At 50.5% G+C, this 13,401-nt stretch overlaps 1 protein-coding gene across 2 annotated transcripts in view; it reads right to left on the reverse strand.

Annotated features, from left to right (window-relative positions):
* Positions 1 to 13,401, reverse strand: part of KIF13A (kinesin family member 13A) — a 215,353-nt gene that overhangs the window by 68,544 nt on the left and 133,408 nt on the right. For both annotated transcript variants that reach the window (XM_056132384.1, XM_056132383.1), the window contains exons 7-9: positions 8,131 to 8,218; positions 6,612 to 6,746; positions 6,348 to 6,460 (exon numbers count right to left, since the gene is read on the reverse strand). In XM_056132384.1, the coding sequence (XP_055988359.1) occupies positions 6,348 to 6,460; positions 6,612 to 6,746; positions 8,131 to 8,218 (336 nt within the window). The remainder of the gene's footprint in view (positions 1 to 6,347; positions 6,461 to 6,611; positions 6,747 to 8,130; positions 8,219 to 13,401) is intronic.

Consider the following 13,401-nt stretch of genomic DNA (forward strand, 5'->3'; position numbering starts at 1 on the left):
TTCAATCTCCGGGATCCCACGTGGTCCCTGGAGCTCCACCAGGAGTAATTCCTGAGTGCAGAGACAGAAGTAACCCCTGAGCATTGCAGGGTGTGACCTAAAAAAATCCCCCCCCTCCAAAAAAAAAATTGAAAAGCACAGCTTGCATTCCACAAAAAGATCATGCCCACGGGCTACTATATCACAACATAAACTCCATGACAGAATTCTGGGAGTGACCCGCGCGAATATCCCTAGAAGCGTTGGGGTCCCCAATACTGCAGCCCACAGAACTGAAAGGGCACAGACGGCGCTGGCGACGCAGGGCATCATCACTCAGTGCCTGTTTGCTGCTCAGGTGAAAGCAGAGGCATTTTCAGAGCATCCTCAGGAGAATCAGAGCCACAGCCTTCAGGAGCCAGCGACTGGCAGGCCAGGAAAGGCTCCCCGCTAACCCCTGCCGACGCCCACAGGCAGGGCGAGCAGCAGACCCATCTTCCCGGTGAATCCTCCGGAGGAGACGGTCTGTGGGGCGCTGAGCTCTCCTGGCCCCGGCCAGGCCAGGCAGAGGCAGCACCAGAGCGCGCTGGCGCTTCGAGGGAAGGAATAATGTGTGCTTGAGAGCTCTTAAGAGCTTACGGAGAGATGGAGCTCCTAAATCCATAGCCCATTAAGCAGACACTAATGTCTGTGCGAAGGCCCTGACATATCTGCTTAAGAGGATTATTGATGTCCCCATCCGAAGCAGAGAGAGAACACTTAGGAGACAGGTCAGCGATTTCCTTAGCTTTAGCACTTAACTGGGCACGACGGGGTTCAGGGTTTCAAAAGCCATGGGTGGGACGGCCAGGCAGTAGCTTCAAGTCATTATCACTATCATTTTTCCCCTCCCATTTCGCTAGTCTACACTTACGCGGAGCTTCCTAGGCACTGTTGTCAGCAGTTAAAAATAGCAGCTAATTTAATCCTCACGGCAGCCCTCCTCATCAGGTTATTCCCTCATCTGCCTTTTACAACTGAAAAATGGGAGGTGGGGTTGGGGGGACGTCGGTGGATTCAGCGTCCTGTGACAGCAACAGAGAAGGTCCCTGTTATGGGCTTCCCACTGTCCCCCGCATGTTCCTGGGGACTCCATGCACTCAGCCCTCCCCTCCAAAGGTCTCTCCTTGGGGGCTGGAGTGATAGCACAGTGGGTAGGGCGTTTGCCTTGCACACAGCATTTGTCTTGCATGCGGCCGACCCAGGTTTGATTCTCGGCATCCCATATGGTTCCCAGAGCACTGCCAGGAGTAATTCCTGAGTGCAAAGCCAGGAGTAACCCCAGTGCATAGCTGTGTGTGAAACACCCAACCCACCCCCCCAAAAAAAAGCAAAGCAAAACAAAACAAAACAAAACAAAACAAAAAAAGGTCTCTCCTCTTCCTTCTCGAACTTTAAACTTTCTGAGGTCTGAGTCCCAGCTTGGATTCTGAGGCCCAGGGCTTAAGACATTGGCTATGTGGACCCCAAAAAGTGCAGGTCCCCATCTCTTATGTCTCTTATCTGAATTCCCCGGGGTCCCTGGTACCTTGACAGAACAGCATACAGAAAGACCACGGTAGACACGATCCACGGCAGTGAAGGGGACCTTGGATATACCCCACAGCCGAGTACACGAGCATTCCCACACACCGCTGAACTGACACACAGTCCGACGAGACGAGCGAACAGCCGTCAAGCACTCAGCAGGGGGCTGAAGGGAGTCTCAGGAGGCCCCAGGCAGGTGTTTACTAATAAGTGCGCTAGAGAGAAGGGCTCCGGAGTGCACAGGACTGGGGTGTTGTCGGCGAGGACAGGGGCCCTATTCCTTTTCTATTTTTTTTTATTTAGATCTTTAACATTTTACTTTCCTTTTTTTTTTTAAATCAAGCTACCTGTGACGTATTCGATATGCCAAAAACAGTAACAAGTCTCACAATTTGTTGTGAGACGTTACTAGTGCCCACTCGAGCAAATCGATGAACAACGGGAGGACAGTGCTACAGTATTGAATCACCATGAGATAGTTACAAAGCTTTCATGTTTGAGATTCAGCCATACAATGATCAAACACCCATCTTCCACCAGTGCACATTTTCCACCACCAATGTCCCCAGTATCCCCCCTCCATCCCCATCCTCCCCCTGCCTCTACGGCAGACAATTTCCCCAATACTCTCTCTCTACTTATTGAGCATTATGTTTTGCCCAAATTTTCCCACCACCATTCAAGCCTGCCTGCCAGGAGCAGACTCTAGCTAATTTACTTTCCACTGCTCATTTTGAATATCATGAGAGTTCTGGAATCCTAGATTGTAAATGGTTGTGTTTCAGAGACATCTCTGTAGGGCACTAATCCGCTTGGGGAGTCAATTGGGCATCTCTGGACCAGGGCGGTGGTTGTGCTGAGATGGTGTCTGGCGGAAGCTTCTGAGTGTGACAGCCAGGCTGCAGAGTGGGAGGAAAGCGGGGGAGGGACAGTCCAGGGTCTCTGCCGCCAAGCGGCTTGGAGATTTTAGTCCTGGGACCCACATACCTGGGCCTTGCTGGTGGAAGTTCTTGGATGCTGGGGTTCCATCTGGAGAGGCGGGGAGATGCACCTCCTCCATCTGGGGTGAGGGGCCCTATTTCTAAGGAAGTCTCAGACCGGATGTTACTAAGACAGCACATTCGCTCAGCGATCTTGAACTGTGTAGACCCTGAGGGGACAGGGGGCCGGGGGGGGGCACCCAGATCCGCAGTTGACAGTCGGGGTACATGCCCCAACATCAGGGGGATGGCAGTTGACAAGAGAAGCATGGATGTAGGCTCGGGAGAGACCGCAGAGGAAGCTCTTGTCCCTTCTGTCAGCGACGGAGGAAAAAGCCTGAGACCCGCTTGGCAAAATCCAGAGGCTGGTAATAGTGTCATCCAAACTGCCGGGTGCAGGGTTGTGCGACATTTCTCACCAATACCTGGATGAGAACGCCCTCGACTGTGCGGTTTCATGGCTCAAAACACCACCGATTTATTAGCTACTAGTTTGGGTGACACCGGTGGTGAGTGGAGATCCGGAACCCACCACACAGGCTACATTAAAGGTGTGAACAGCGCCGCCTTCCTGAGGATCTGTCCCTCACCTTTTCCAGTTCCTTGTCCAGCTGCCCCATAACCTTGGCATGTGGCCCCTTCATCCCATCGATCTCGAAACAAGCAACGGCCGGTCCAGACTCTCAGCCTGCCCTGCTCTGGCCCACCTCGATATTTTTTTTTTCCTTTTTTCCATCCAGCGATGCTCAGGGGTTACTCCTGGCTCTGTACTCAGGAATTACTCCTGGAGGTGCTCAGAGGACCATATGAGATGCTGGGGAATTGAACTCGGGTCGGCCGTGTGCAAGGCAAATGCCCTTCACTCTGTACTATGGCTCCAGCCCTTCCCACCTCACTTTTCTACTCCTAACGACACGGAGCTCACGTGAATCGCCTCCCATCTCAAAAACCAATTCCTTTTGCATCCCCTCCGCACTTAAGGCCATGTCGGGGAGAGCGCGGAGTCCTGACACGTGTCTGCCCAGCTTTTATTCTTCCTTCTCTTCCTTCAGTGCCATCAGCACTCAGTTTCCTCAATTTGGGAGAAATTAAAAGATGAAACAAAACACAGAACACCAACACGTCTCATGAGCTTCACGTGTGACGGTGCTGTGAGGAGCAGGAGGGTGACCCCTAGCAAAGGCTCCACCACAAAGGCAGGGGCGGGAACACCCTCGGTGACTGGTTGCAAAAGCACTGGGGTAGAGAGGAGAGAGAATTCCAGGCAGGCCAACGAGTCCTTCTGGACAAGAGCCAGCTGCTGCGTGCTGTCTTGCGTCGTGAGCGGGGTCAGCTAGGGCTGTTGCCTATTTCGGACTCCAGCTTAAGGAGGTGCTATAAATACCGACTGGGGCACCAAGGCAGGCTCACCAGGGCTCCTGCAGGCTGGCGGAAGGCACGGTCATTCCACGCTGTACAGCACAGTGGGCAAGCCTGGACCCAAGCCAGGGTCTACATCGACAGCTTGGGTGACGGCATCCCCACTGTCTAACCTCTCTGCTCTCTGCCTCCATCTCCCGGTCTATGAAACAGGGACCCCAGACCCATCTCAAAACAGCCAGTGGGGGCGGAGGCTCTCAGGTAAGCTGCGATTAGCACCCACCCCATACACAGTCGGAGGACAAGGAAAGTTACTAACCACGAGGCCGTGCAGAGGGCTGGAGTACAGGCTGCCTGTTTTGTTTTTTTTTTTGTTTTGTTTTTTGCTTTTTTGGGGGCCACACCCAACAATGCTCAGGGATTACTCCTGGCTCATGCACTCAGGAATTTCTCCTGGTGGTACTTGGGGGTTCCATATGGGATGCTGGGGATCAAACCCAGGTCGTCCAAGTGCAAGCCAAAACACCCTACCTGTACCATGGCTTTACTATCGCTCCAGCCCCTGCCTGCTATTCCTAACAGGGTGGTTCCTGGTGGCCCCCCAGCCCCAGGCAATGCTGAGAGGGTGGAAGTCAGAGGCCTCACATGGCCAGGCCGAGGCATTCCCCTCCCCATGCTGGCTGAGTACATAGGAAGGCAGCCCGGGGCCCTCTGAGCACAGCTGAGTCCCCCCCCCCACCTCCCACCGGCAGCCCTACAAACGCTGGTGATCACCACACACCCAAGACAGCCCTGCCCCTAATCCCCCTTAAGTTCACGGCGCCGACTTTCCGTGCTTGCCCAGAAGCCCTGGTGGCAGGCAGGGAAGGGCCAGGCTGGGCGTCCATCCCCCAATGTCCAGGACAGATGATGGTCTCCCAGCCCACTCCCGCCCCCCCCCCCCCCCCCCCCCCCCCCCCCCCCCCCCCGGCTCCAGGAACTCCGTCTGGAATGCGGGAGTTGCAGGGCCTGCCTGAGCTCCAAAGCGCTTTGTCAGGGAACCGAGCAAAACCCCTTTGTTGTTGGAGCAAGAGACAGCAGGGCTGGGAGATTAACTCCCTTGTGAGGTGAGGGAGTTTTCTCAGGGTGCAGCTGCGCCCCAGCTGATGGAGGGGGTGGCATTTTCCTTCTAATTTTAAGCAGCGGCCCCCTGAAATCATAATGCGCATGCAGTATTTTTAAATACGAACTGCGCCAACCTATTCTTGATGCCACTGCTTCTTGTCACCCTCTGTCCTAAACCAGACTCTGAGTGACTGTGTTCTCACTGGGAAAATATTGTAACTGCAAGCGTCACTGTCTTCTGCTGAGATGTGAATGATTATGCAGTTCACACAGGTCTGTTTAATTGAGACATGACAACAAGTAGTAATACTTATTCAGTACATTTGAGATTCCCGGCACTAGTTTCAACACATCATGGGCTTTTAGCCCCTACCTTTTTTTTTCCTGTTTTTTTTTTGGGTCACACCCAGCAATGCTCAGGGGTTAATCCTGGCTCTGCGCTAAGGAATCACTCCTGGTGGTGCTCGGGGGATCATGTGGGATGCTGGGAATAGAACCTGGGTCAGCGGCGTGCAAGACAAACACCCTACCCACTGTACTATCACTCCAGCCCCAGTCCCTAACTATTCTAAGAAGTGGGTTCGGTTATTATACCCAGGTTCCAGATAAGAGAAGGGAGCAGACAGAGCACTGGAATCTCCCGCTGACGATGCCTCAAGATGGAGTAGAGGCAGGAGGAGGATGAAGCCTCAGCAGGCCAGGACCAACCCAGCTCCTGCTCTGCCGGAAGCAAAGAGGATTCCTCCAACTTGGCCAGAAGAACGAGCCCTCATCTGTCTGGGCTCTGCTTGGCCCGCCCTTGGCAGCCAGGATGCCTTTCGCCTCCCTGACCAGCCCTCCGCCTCCTGCCCCACTCTGCTCTCTCGAGGCCTTTATCGTACTGCTGAGATCTCAGCACAACACAAGTTCAAGAACTGACACTTGTTCGAGGCACTGATACTTATTTGGAAGAGGGGTGGCTGGCCAGAAAGAGCTTCTTAGGATAAAATATGACTTCCAAAGCCTCTGATTTGCACCGACTTAAAGACTTCGTTGGATGCAGTGATATCCAAAGTGCAGGGCTGGCCACAGCAGGTGCGAGCTGGCCACAGCAGGTGGCTGAGCTTCAGTAAGCCTCGGGCCTCTTGTTCGAGGTAAGCTGTTATTTCTCTTGACCCTGGTTACTAAGACACACACACACACACACACACACACACAGTGCTACTGATGGCAGGCTGTTATTTCTCTTCAACTCTGGTTATTAGCCACACACACACACACACACACACACACACAGATGCGTGCGCAAACACACACACACACACACACACACACACACACACACACACACACAATGCTCCACCGAACCGGCCAACTTACTTGTTGATGTTGCTTCCTTCTTTGAGTCGTTCGCCCGCGGCTCCCGTCTTAGACACTCGTTCGCTCCCGGCCAGGTCTACCAGGCTGACCTTACTGACTTTCTCTCCCGAGTTCTAGGTGGAGGAAACGTGAGAGACACCGGCGTGAGTGCAAACGCCTCAGAGCTCTCTCCACCCACCCACTCCCGTAGGCCCGCGGCCTCAACACAGCAGACGCGGGGGCTCGCTTTCCGCAGTCGGAAAAGAGAGTCGACCCGGCACTCACCCCAGACTGCAGGTCATACAGCGTCTGTGTGAGGATGATGTTGAACACGGCATGGGAGCGGCTGCTCTCTTCGTTCATGTTGGTGGCAGCCACTGTCCGAGACTTATTTCCCTCAGACATCAGAGACTCGATATCCTAGTGGCAAGGCGTGAAGAAACCTCGTCAGCCAAAGCACCCACATGCAGGAAGTAGTTCGGAGCAGAGGTGTGGATGGATTTGGATCCCTCTGTCACCGGTACCCCCCTTTCCAGACAACCCCACCCTCCCTGTCGAGCCTGGTTGCCCCAACTCTTCCTCCCCTATCACAACTATCTTCTGCCGCCAGGTTCGAGGCGGGAGAAAAGAGTGAAGATGGGAGCCGGAACGATAGTACAGCGGGTAGGGCGTTTGCCTTGCACGCGACCAACTAGGGTTCGATCCCCGGCTTCCCATATGGTCCCCCAGAACTTCCAGGAGTGATTCCTGAGTGCAGAGCCAGGAATAACCCCTGAGCATCGCTGGGTGTGACCCAAAAAGGGGGAAAAATAGAGCAAATATGAAGTTCTCTGGGTCCCCGTCAACAATCACGGTGGTCACCTCACTTGACTCCCGCTGGGCAGGGCAGACCAACCATCTAACCATCTATGGCTGACTTCTCTGCCTCTGTCCACCATCAGAGTTACCCCGACTCCTCTCATACAAACACCCAACAACACCCAAAAACTTCCCACAACCTTTGAACGGGCCCTAGAAAAGAAGTGCTTTCCTGACTTTCCTCACAAAAACATCAAAGTTCATGGTGGTCACAGAACTCCCTGGGCATCTCAGGAGAGGTGAAGGGGCTGAGAACCCCATGCGCTCTGGCTCGTGCTGAGAAGGGGAACGGACGAGGTGGACATGGCGCTCATGAAGTTCAGCTAAATCAGCACCCCAGTGCCAGAGAGGGTTCTGGTTATTTTTCTGTTTGTGTTGTGGGGGAATATCCAGCTATGCTCAGGCCTTACTCCTGGCTCTGTGCTCAGGGATCATGAGTGAAGAGCTCGAGGAACCATATGGGATGCTGGGAATCGAACCTGGGTCTGCTGCATGCAACGCAAATACCCTACCCAGTGTACTACTGCACCAACCTCAGGTTTCTGGTTCTTTTGCAACTGAAATGTTTTCAAAGAGAGGGGTAGGTTTAAGCCACATTAGACCCATCTCCCATATAACGCTGGAGGGAGTCACCCCTTAGAGAATGGCCAAATATGGCTTCAGTGAGAGCAAGGTCTGGTCACGGGATACTACCAGCTTCTTCGGGAGTGCAGTTTCAACTCAGCACCTTCCAAAGCACCTTTGTGCCACCCTGTGAAACCTTCTCGAGGTGGCAGGGGGAAGGGTGACCAGAATCCATTCTCGCCATTGGCAGGGAGAAGGTTGCTGCCCGGTTTCGAGGCCATGAGCAGCCTCCATGGCTCTAAGGCACCCATATGTTCGAGATCTCTTTCACACCACCACTGACAGTTTTTAAGTGACATTTAAAAAGAAAATTAACACTTACCTCAAAACTAGTGACAGCCAGTTGAGATAAACCATCTACATATGGTCCCAAAACTTTATGCTCTCGAACTTTAAGAGACTGTCTGCTCCTTCAGGAGGAAGGAAAGGAAATGAATGAATTAGAACAAATTTGGGAGCTTTCGTAAATACCTAGAAACTAAGACGGTAACTTTAAAAGAATTCTTTTTAATGATCAGAAAAGAAAAAATATCCTAAAAACTACTTTATTTGGATTAGTAACAGTGTTCCCCAGCAGGACTATCTTTTATAGCCTAATTTCTATCGAAGCAATTTTCTATTTAAATTTTCTACTTCTAGTCCCAAACTGAATAGTCTGCACCAGAGCACTTGATTTATCAGGCTGAATTTCAGTTTCACACAGGACGAGAGGGAAAAAAAGAAAAGGCCAAGTTGAGAGCTGGAGCAATAGCACAGTGGGTAGGGTATTTGCCTTGCATGCAACCGACCCGGGTTCGATTCCCAGCACCCCATATGGTCCCCTGAGCAGTGCCAGGAGTAATTCCTGAGTGCAGAGCCAGGAGCAACCCCTGTGCATCGCCAGGTGTGATTAAAAAAAAAAAACCCATAACAAAACAAAACAAAAAGGCCAAGCTGAATTTAATCTTAAGGTTATTTTACAAGGAAGTGCATTCTCAATAAATACTGTCTTTTGTTTTTCTTTTTGGGTCACACCCGCCAATACTCAGGGGTTACTCCTGGCACTAAGGAATCACTTCTGGAGGTGCTCAGGGGACTATATGGGATGCTGGGAACCAAACCCAGGTCGGCCGTGTGCAAAGCAAACACCCGACCCGCTGTGCTATCACTCCAGCCCCAGTAAATACTGTCTTATGGTACTGACCAAGAAGCGAATGATATTTCAGTGTGTGACTTTTCCCTTTTTGCGGGGAGACACACAAAGTGATGCTCTGGGTACCATCCCGCGCCAGGATGAGCCCAGGCCTCCCACACACACACAGCACCAGCTCCAGCCACTGAGCGAGCTCTACAGGCTTCAAGAGTTTTTCACTTGTAATTTGCTTTTTCAAGTCTGCACTGAGCACTGCTGTTTCTACGCTGACAATTTTATACAGAATGTGACATTACACTGGAGCAGTTGTTTATACTTGCTGCTGTTTATCCTATATTTAGACCTGGCTCTGCTGGTGCAGATGTCAGAGCTCTTTTGAAGTTCGAAATATCAAACTTAGACTGGGACCTATTTGAAAAGCTTATCAATAGATAATTGAGTTGAAGAGCAAAGCTGTGTGTGCTTGCGCACGTGTATGTATACTTACACACACATAGTTATACTGTACATAGATAATATGTATACTTATGTGACAATGATTGTATTTTATATGCTAATTTTTTCATGGAACCAGATATCAATCACTGTCAAATAAAAAAATCAGTTTTGTTCTCACTAACCACTTCCCAAGGCCTTGGCACTGCTCCATAAGTGATTTCCAGTTCTCCCGCTGTCTGTTTCTTCCGTCTTTGGCTTTTGGTTTTTGAGTCATAACCTGTGGTGTCTGGGGGTTACTCTCTATTCTGTAACTAGGGACCCTTCTAGAACTGGGGAGGGAATCCAGGCCTCCTGCATGCAGAGCGTGTGCTCAGCCCTTAGAGCTGTCTTGCTCACCCTTTTCTTGCTTACTCTTACAAGCACCCCAAAGATACGTTCTCCTAACTGTACCTAAAGGATGAAGAACTCGATGAGCGGCTCAACTGTCTTCTATGAGCCCAGACCATCCCCATCGCTCAGACAGCTACCAGGATGCACCTGGCTACAGACTCAGCTCATCAGCTTCTATAACCAGTGTCTTTTTTTGGGTTTTATTATTTTTTAAAGATTTTTTTTTATTGATCACTGTGAGATAGATCCTTACAAAGCTGTTCCGGACTGGGTTTCAGTCATACAGTGTTCCAACACCCAGCCCTCTACCACTGTACATTTCCAAGCACCAGTGTCCCCAGTTTCCCTCCCATCACTCCCCACCATATCCCTCTCTATGGTAGACACTTTTCTTCCTATTCTCTCTCTCCCTCCCTCTGGCCTTTTGGGCACTGTGGTTTTGCAATACAGATACTGAAAGGTTATTGTGTATATCCCTTTACCTACTTTTAACACTCAGCTCTTGTCCAGCTTGATCATTTCCAATAATTGCTGTCCTACTGGTCCCTTCTCTATCTTACCTACCCTCCACCACACCCGCCCCGGGCCCCTCTCACACACTTTTGGTAGATTCCAGCCACTGACCAGTCCTCTTAGCCCATTTTCCCTGGCCTTGGATAGTAGTCTACTACTATATATATATATTTTTTATATCCCACAACTGAATGCAGTCATTCTGTATCTCTTTCTCTCCTGACTCATTTCACTCAGCATGATACTTGCCATGTCCATCCATTTATAGACAAATTTTATGACTTCATTTTTCCTAACATCTGTGTAGTATTGTGTAAATGTGTCACAGTTCCTTTGTCCATTCATCTGTTCTTGGGCATGTCTTTAGTGCATGCAAAACATGACTCGAGCACAAAGTCAGCTGCTTCTGATGGTATCTAACTTATTTAGGGTGGGGGGTGATCACATCCAGTGGTGCTCAGTGATCATGGTGACATGTGGTACAGGGTTGGAACTGGTTCTCCTGCATGCACTCAGCCCACTGAGCTATCTCGACAGCACCCTAATGCTGGAATTCTTGCACACTACTGGTGGGAGAGGAAAATGGTATCACCCACTAGAAAATAGTTTGGCGGTTCCTAATAAAGATGAAGAGTCAGTATTTTATGTATTCCCTAGAAAACCTTGCCTTTGGACCTCAGGCGACCAGTGCAAGAGTAAAAAATGTGTGATATGAAATGGGATAAACAAATGATGGTATAATCACACAGTGGAGTGATAAAGAGCAGTAAAGGTTCATTAATGCATTCTGTCTGTCCATCTGTCTGTCCTCCCGTTGTTCATCGATTTGCTCGAGCGGGCCCAGTAACGTCTCCATTGGAGACTTTGTTGTTACTGTGTTTGGCATATCGAATACGTCACGGGGAGCTTGCCAGGCTCTGCCGTGCGGGCGAGATACTCTCGTTAGCTTGCCGGGCTCTCCGAGAGGGGTGAAGGAATCGAACTCGGGCCGGCCATGTTGGCTGCGTGCAAGGCAAATGCCCTACCGCTGTGCTATCGCTCCAACCAATGCATTATTAATTGATTTAGCAGAGCAATTGAGCCACTGAGGGAAAACAGAGCAAATCACCAAAGAAAGTGTGCTAAGGACTCTGGAGACTATGAAGCACAAGATATAATTTTTTTTTTCGTTTTGAGCCACACCCCATGATGCTCAGTGGTTACTCCCGACTCTGCACTCAGGAATTACTCCTGGCAGTGCTTGGGAGACCATTTGGGATGCCGGGGATCGAAGCCAGGTCTGCCGTGTGCAAGGCAAATGCCTTACCCACTGTACTATCTCTCCGGTCCCAAGACATAAAATTCTTAAAGGGGATCCCTGTGTGCGTGTGTGTGTGTGTGTGTGTGTGTGTGTGTGTGTGTGTGTGTGTGTGTGTAGGGGTAGGCTTTAAAAATACTGATGAGGGCTGGAGAGACAGTATAAGAATTTAAGGCATTTGCTTCATGCAGCCAGCCCCGGTCTGATTCCTTGCACAGCAGATGGTTCCCCAAAGATCATCAGGAATCACTTCACTTCTGAGCCCAGAGCCAGGAACAGCCCCTGAGCACTGCTGGATTTGGCCCATCCCAGCCCCTCCCAATAAAAGGTAAATTAAAATATTGATAATGTTATATTAAGCCAAATGTTGATAAGGGCAGTTGTTGACTTTATACTTCTTTATACCTTACACATAGTATAAATGTTCTGTTGTATGCATTAGATAACTTAAAAGTAAACACAGACATTTCTTATCACTGCTTTGTTTTTTTTTTACCTGTAATTTTAAATCACAAGTGTTGAAAAGGTAAAGGTAAAGGTAAAGGTAAAGGCCCTCCCATTGATCGTCGATTTGCTTGAGCGGGCCCAGTAACGTCTCCATTGGAGACTTTGTTGTTACTGGGTTTGGCATATCGAATACGTCACGGGGAGCTTGCCAGGCTCTGCCGTGCGGGCGAGATACTCTCGGTAGCTTGCCGGGCTCTCCGAGAGGGGCGGAGGAATCGAACTCGGGTCGGCCATGTTGGCTGCTTGTAAGGCGAACGCCCTAGGCTGTGCTATCACTCCAGCCCCGGCAAAGTCTAGCAAGTGTTGAAAAACTTGTAAAAATTATTTTTAATGACATGAGACAAAAGCATGCGGGTCCCAGGGCTGAGATCTCCAAGCCTGCTCGGATCAGGGCTGAGCATCCTCCACCCAGATCCTCCATCTTCCAGTAGGCAGGAATCACACCCACCAACTGACCCCCTGGTACCATGTAATCCCATCAACGGCCAAGACCCAGAGACTACAAAACCCAGCTCCTGGAAGCATGCGGCCACAGATGCAGTCGAGCAACATCTTATTATCTCATTCTTACTTTTGGACAACCTGGCAGGCTACCGAATGTAACCTGCCCACATGGCAGAGTCTGGCAAACTCCCCGTGGTGTACCCAATATGCCAAATTAACAATGATGGGTCTCATTCTCCTAGCCCTGAAAGAGCCTTGAATATGGCACTTTAAAATCTCAGGGCTAAGATGGAGACGTTACTGGTGCCTGCTCGAGGAAATCGACGAACAACAGGATGATCGTGATCGTGATTGTGACATGAGACAGGATAGGTTTTGTTGTAGAGAAAATCCAAGCAATTGACTGAATTGTATTTAGAGAACAACCCCTGCACACACAATCTGAAACACAGGATCAAAAGGTAGCACAGTATTAACAATGAATGTAAGGTCTAGAACCCACTAGGAAGCAAACCAGGGCTGGCCACATACAAGACAAACACATACGAGAAAGACCTTTACTTCCGATTCAGAGGCAGTGCTTCCTGGTGTGAGTGGAAAGGTCGGTGTCTCATTCTTTTGGGGGGGAACAAAGGGGCTCCCAAGTATGCTTGGGAGCTCTGGGAGCCCCATCAGTAATTCCCAGTCAACTGGATCAGTGATTCATGCAAGGGCTTGAGGAGGTGATACTGCGCCAGCCCTATAGTGGCCACTGGACCACACTGGCAGTGCTAGGGGCCTCCAGAGCGGCACCTGGGAGGCTCAGGGGACCTTGGGGTACTGGGAACTGAACCCAGGTCAAGTACATGTGCTCCAACTGCTGTATTAGTTCT

This window comes from Sorex fumeus, unplaced genomic scaffold (genome assembly GCF_029834395.1).
Source record: "Sorex fumeus unplaced genomic scaffold, SorFum_2.1 ptg000094l, whole genome shotgun sequence".
NCBI classification, from domain to species: Eukaryota; Metazoa; Chordata; class Mammalia; order Eulipotyphla; family Soricidae; genus Sorex; species Sorex fumeus.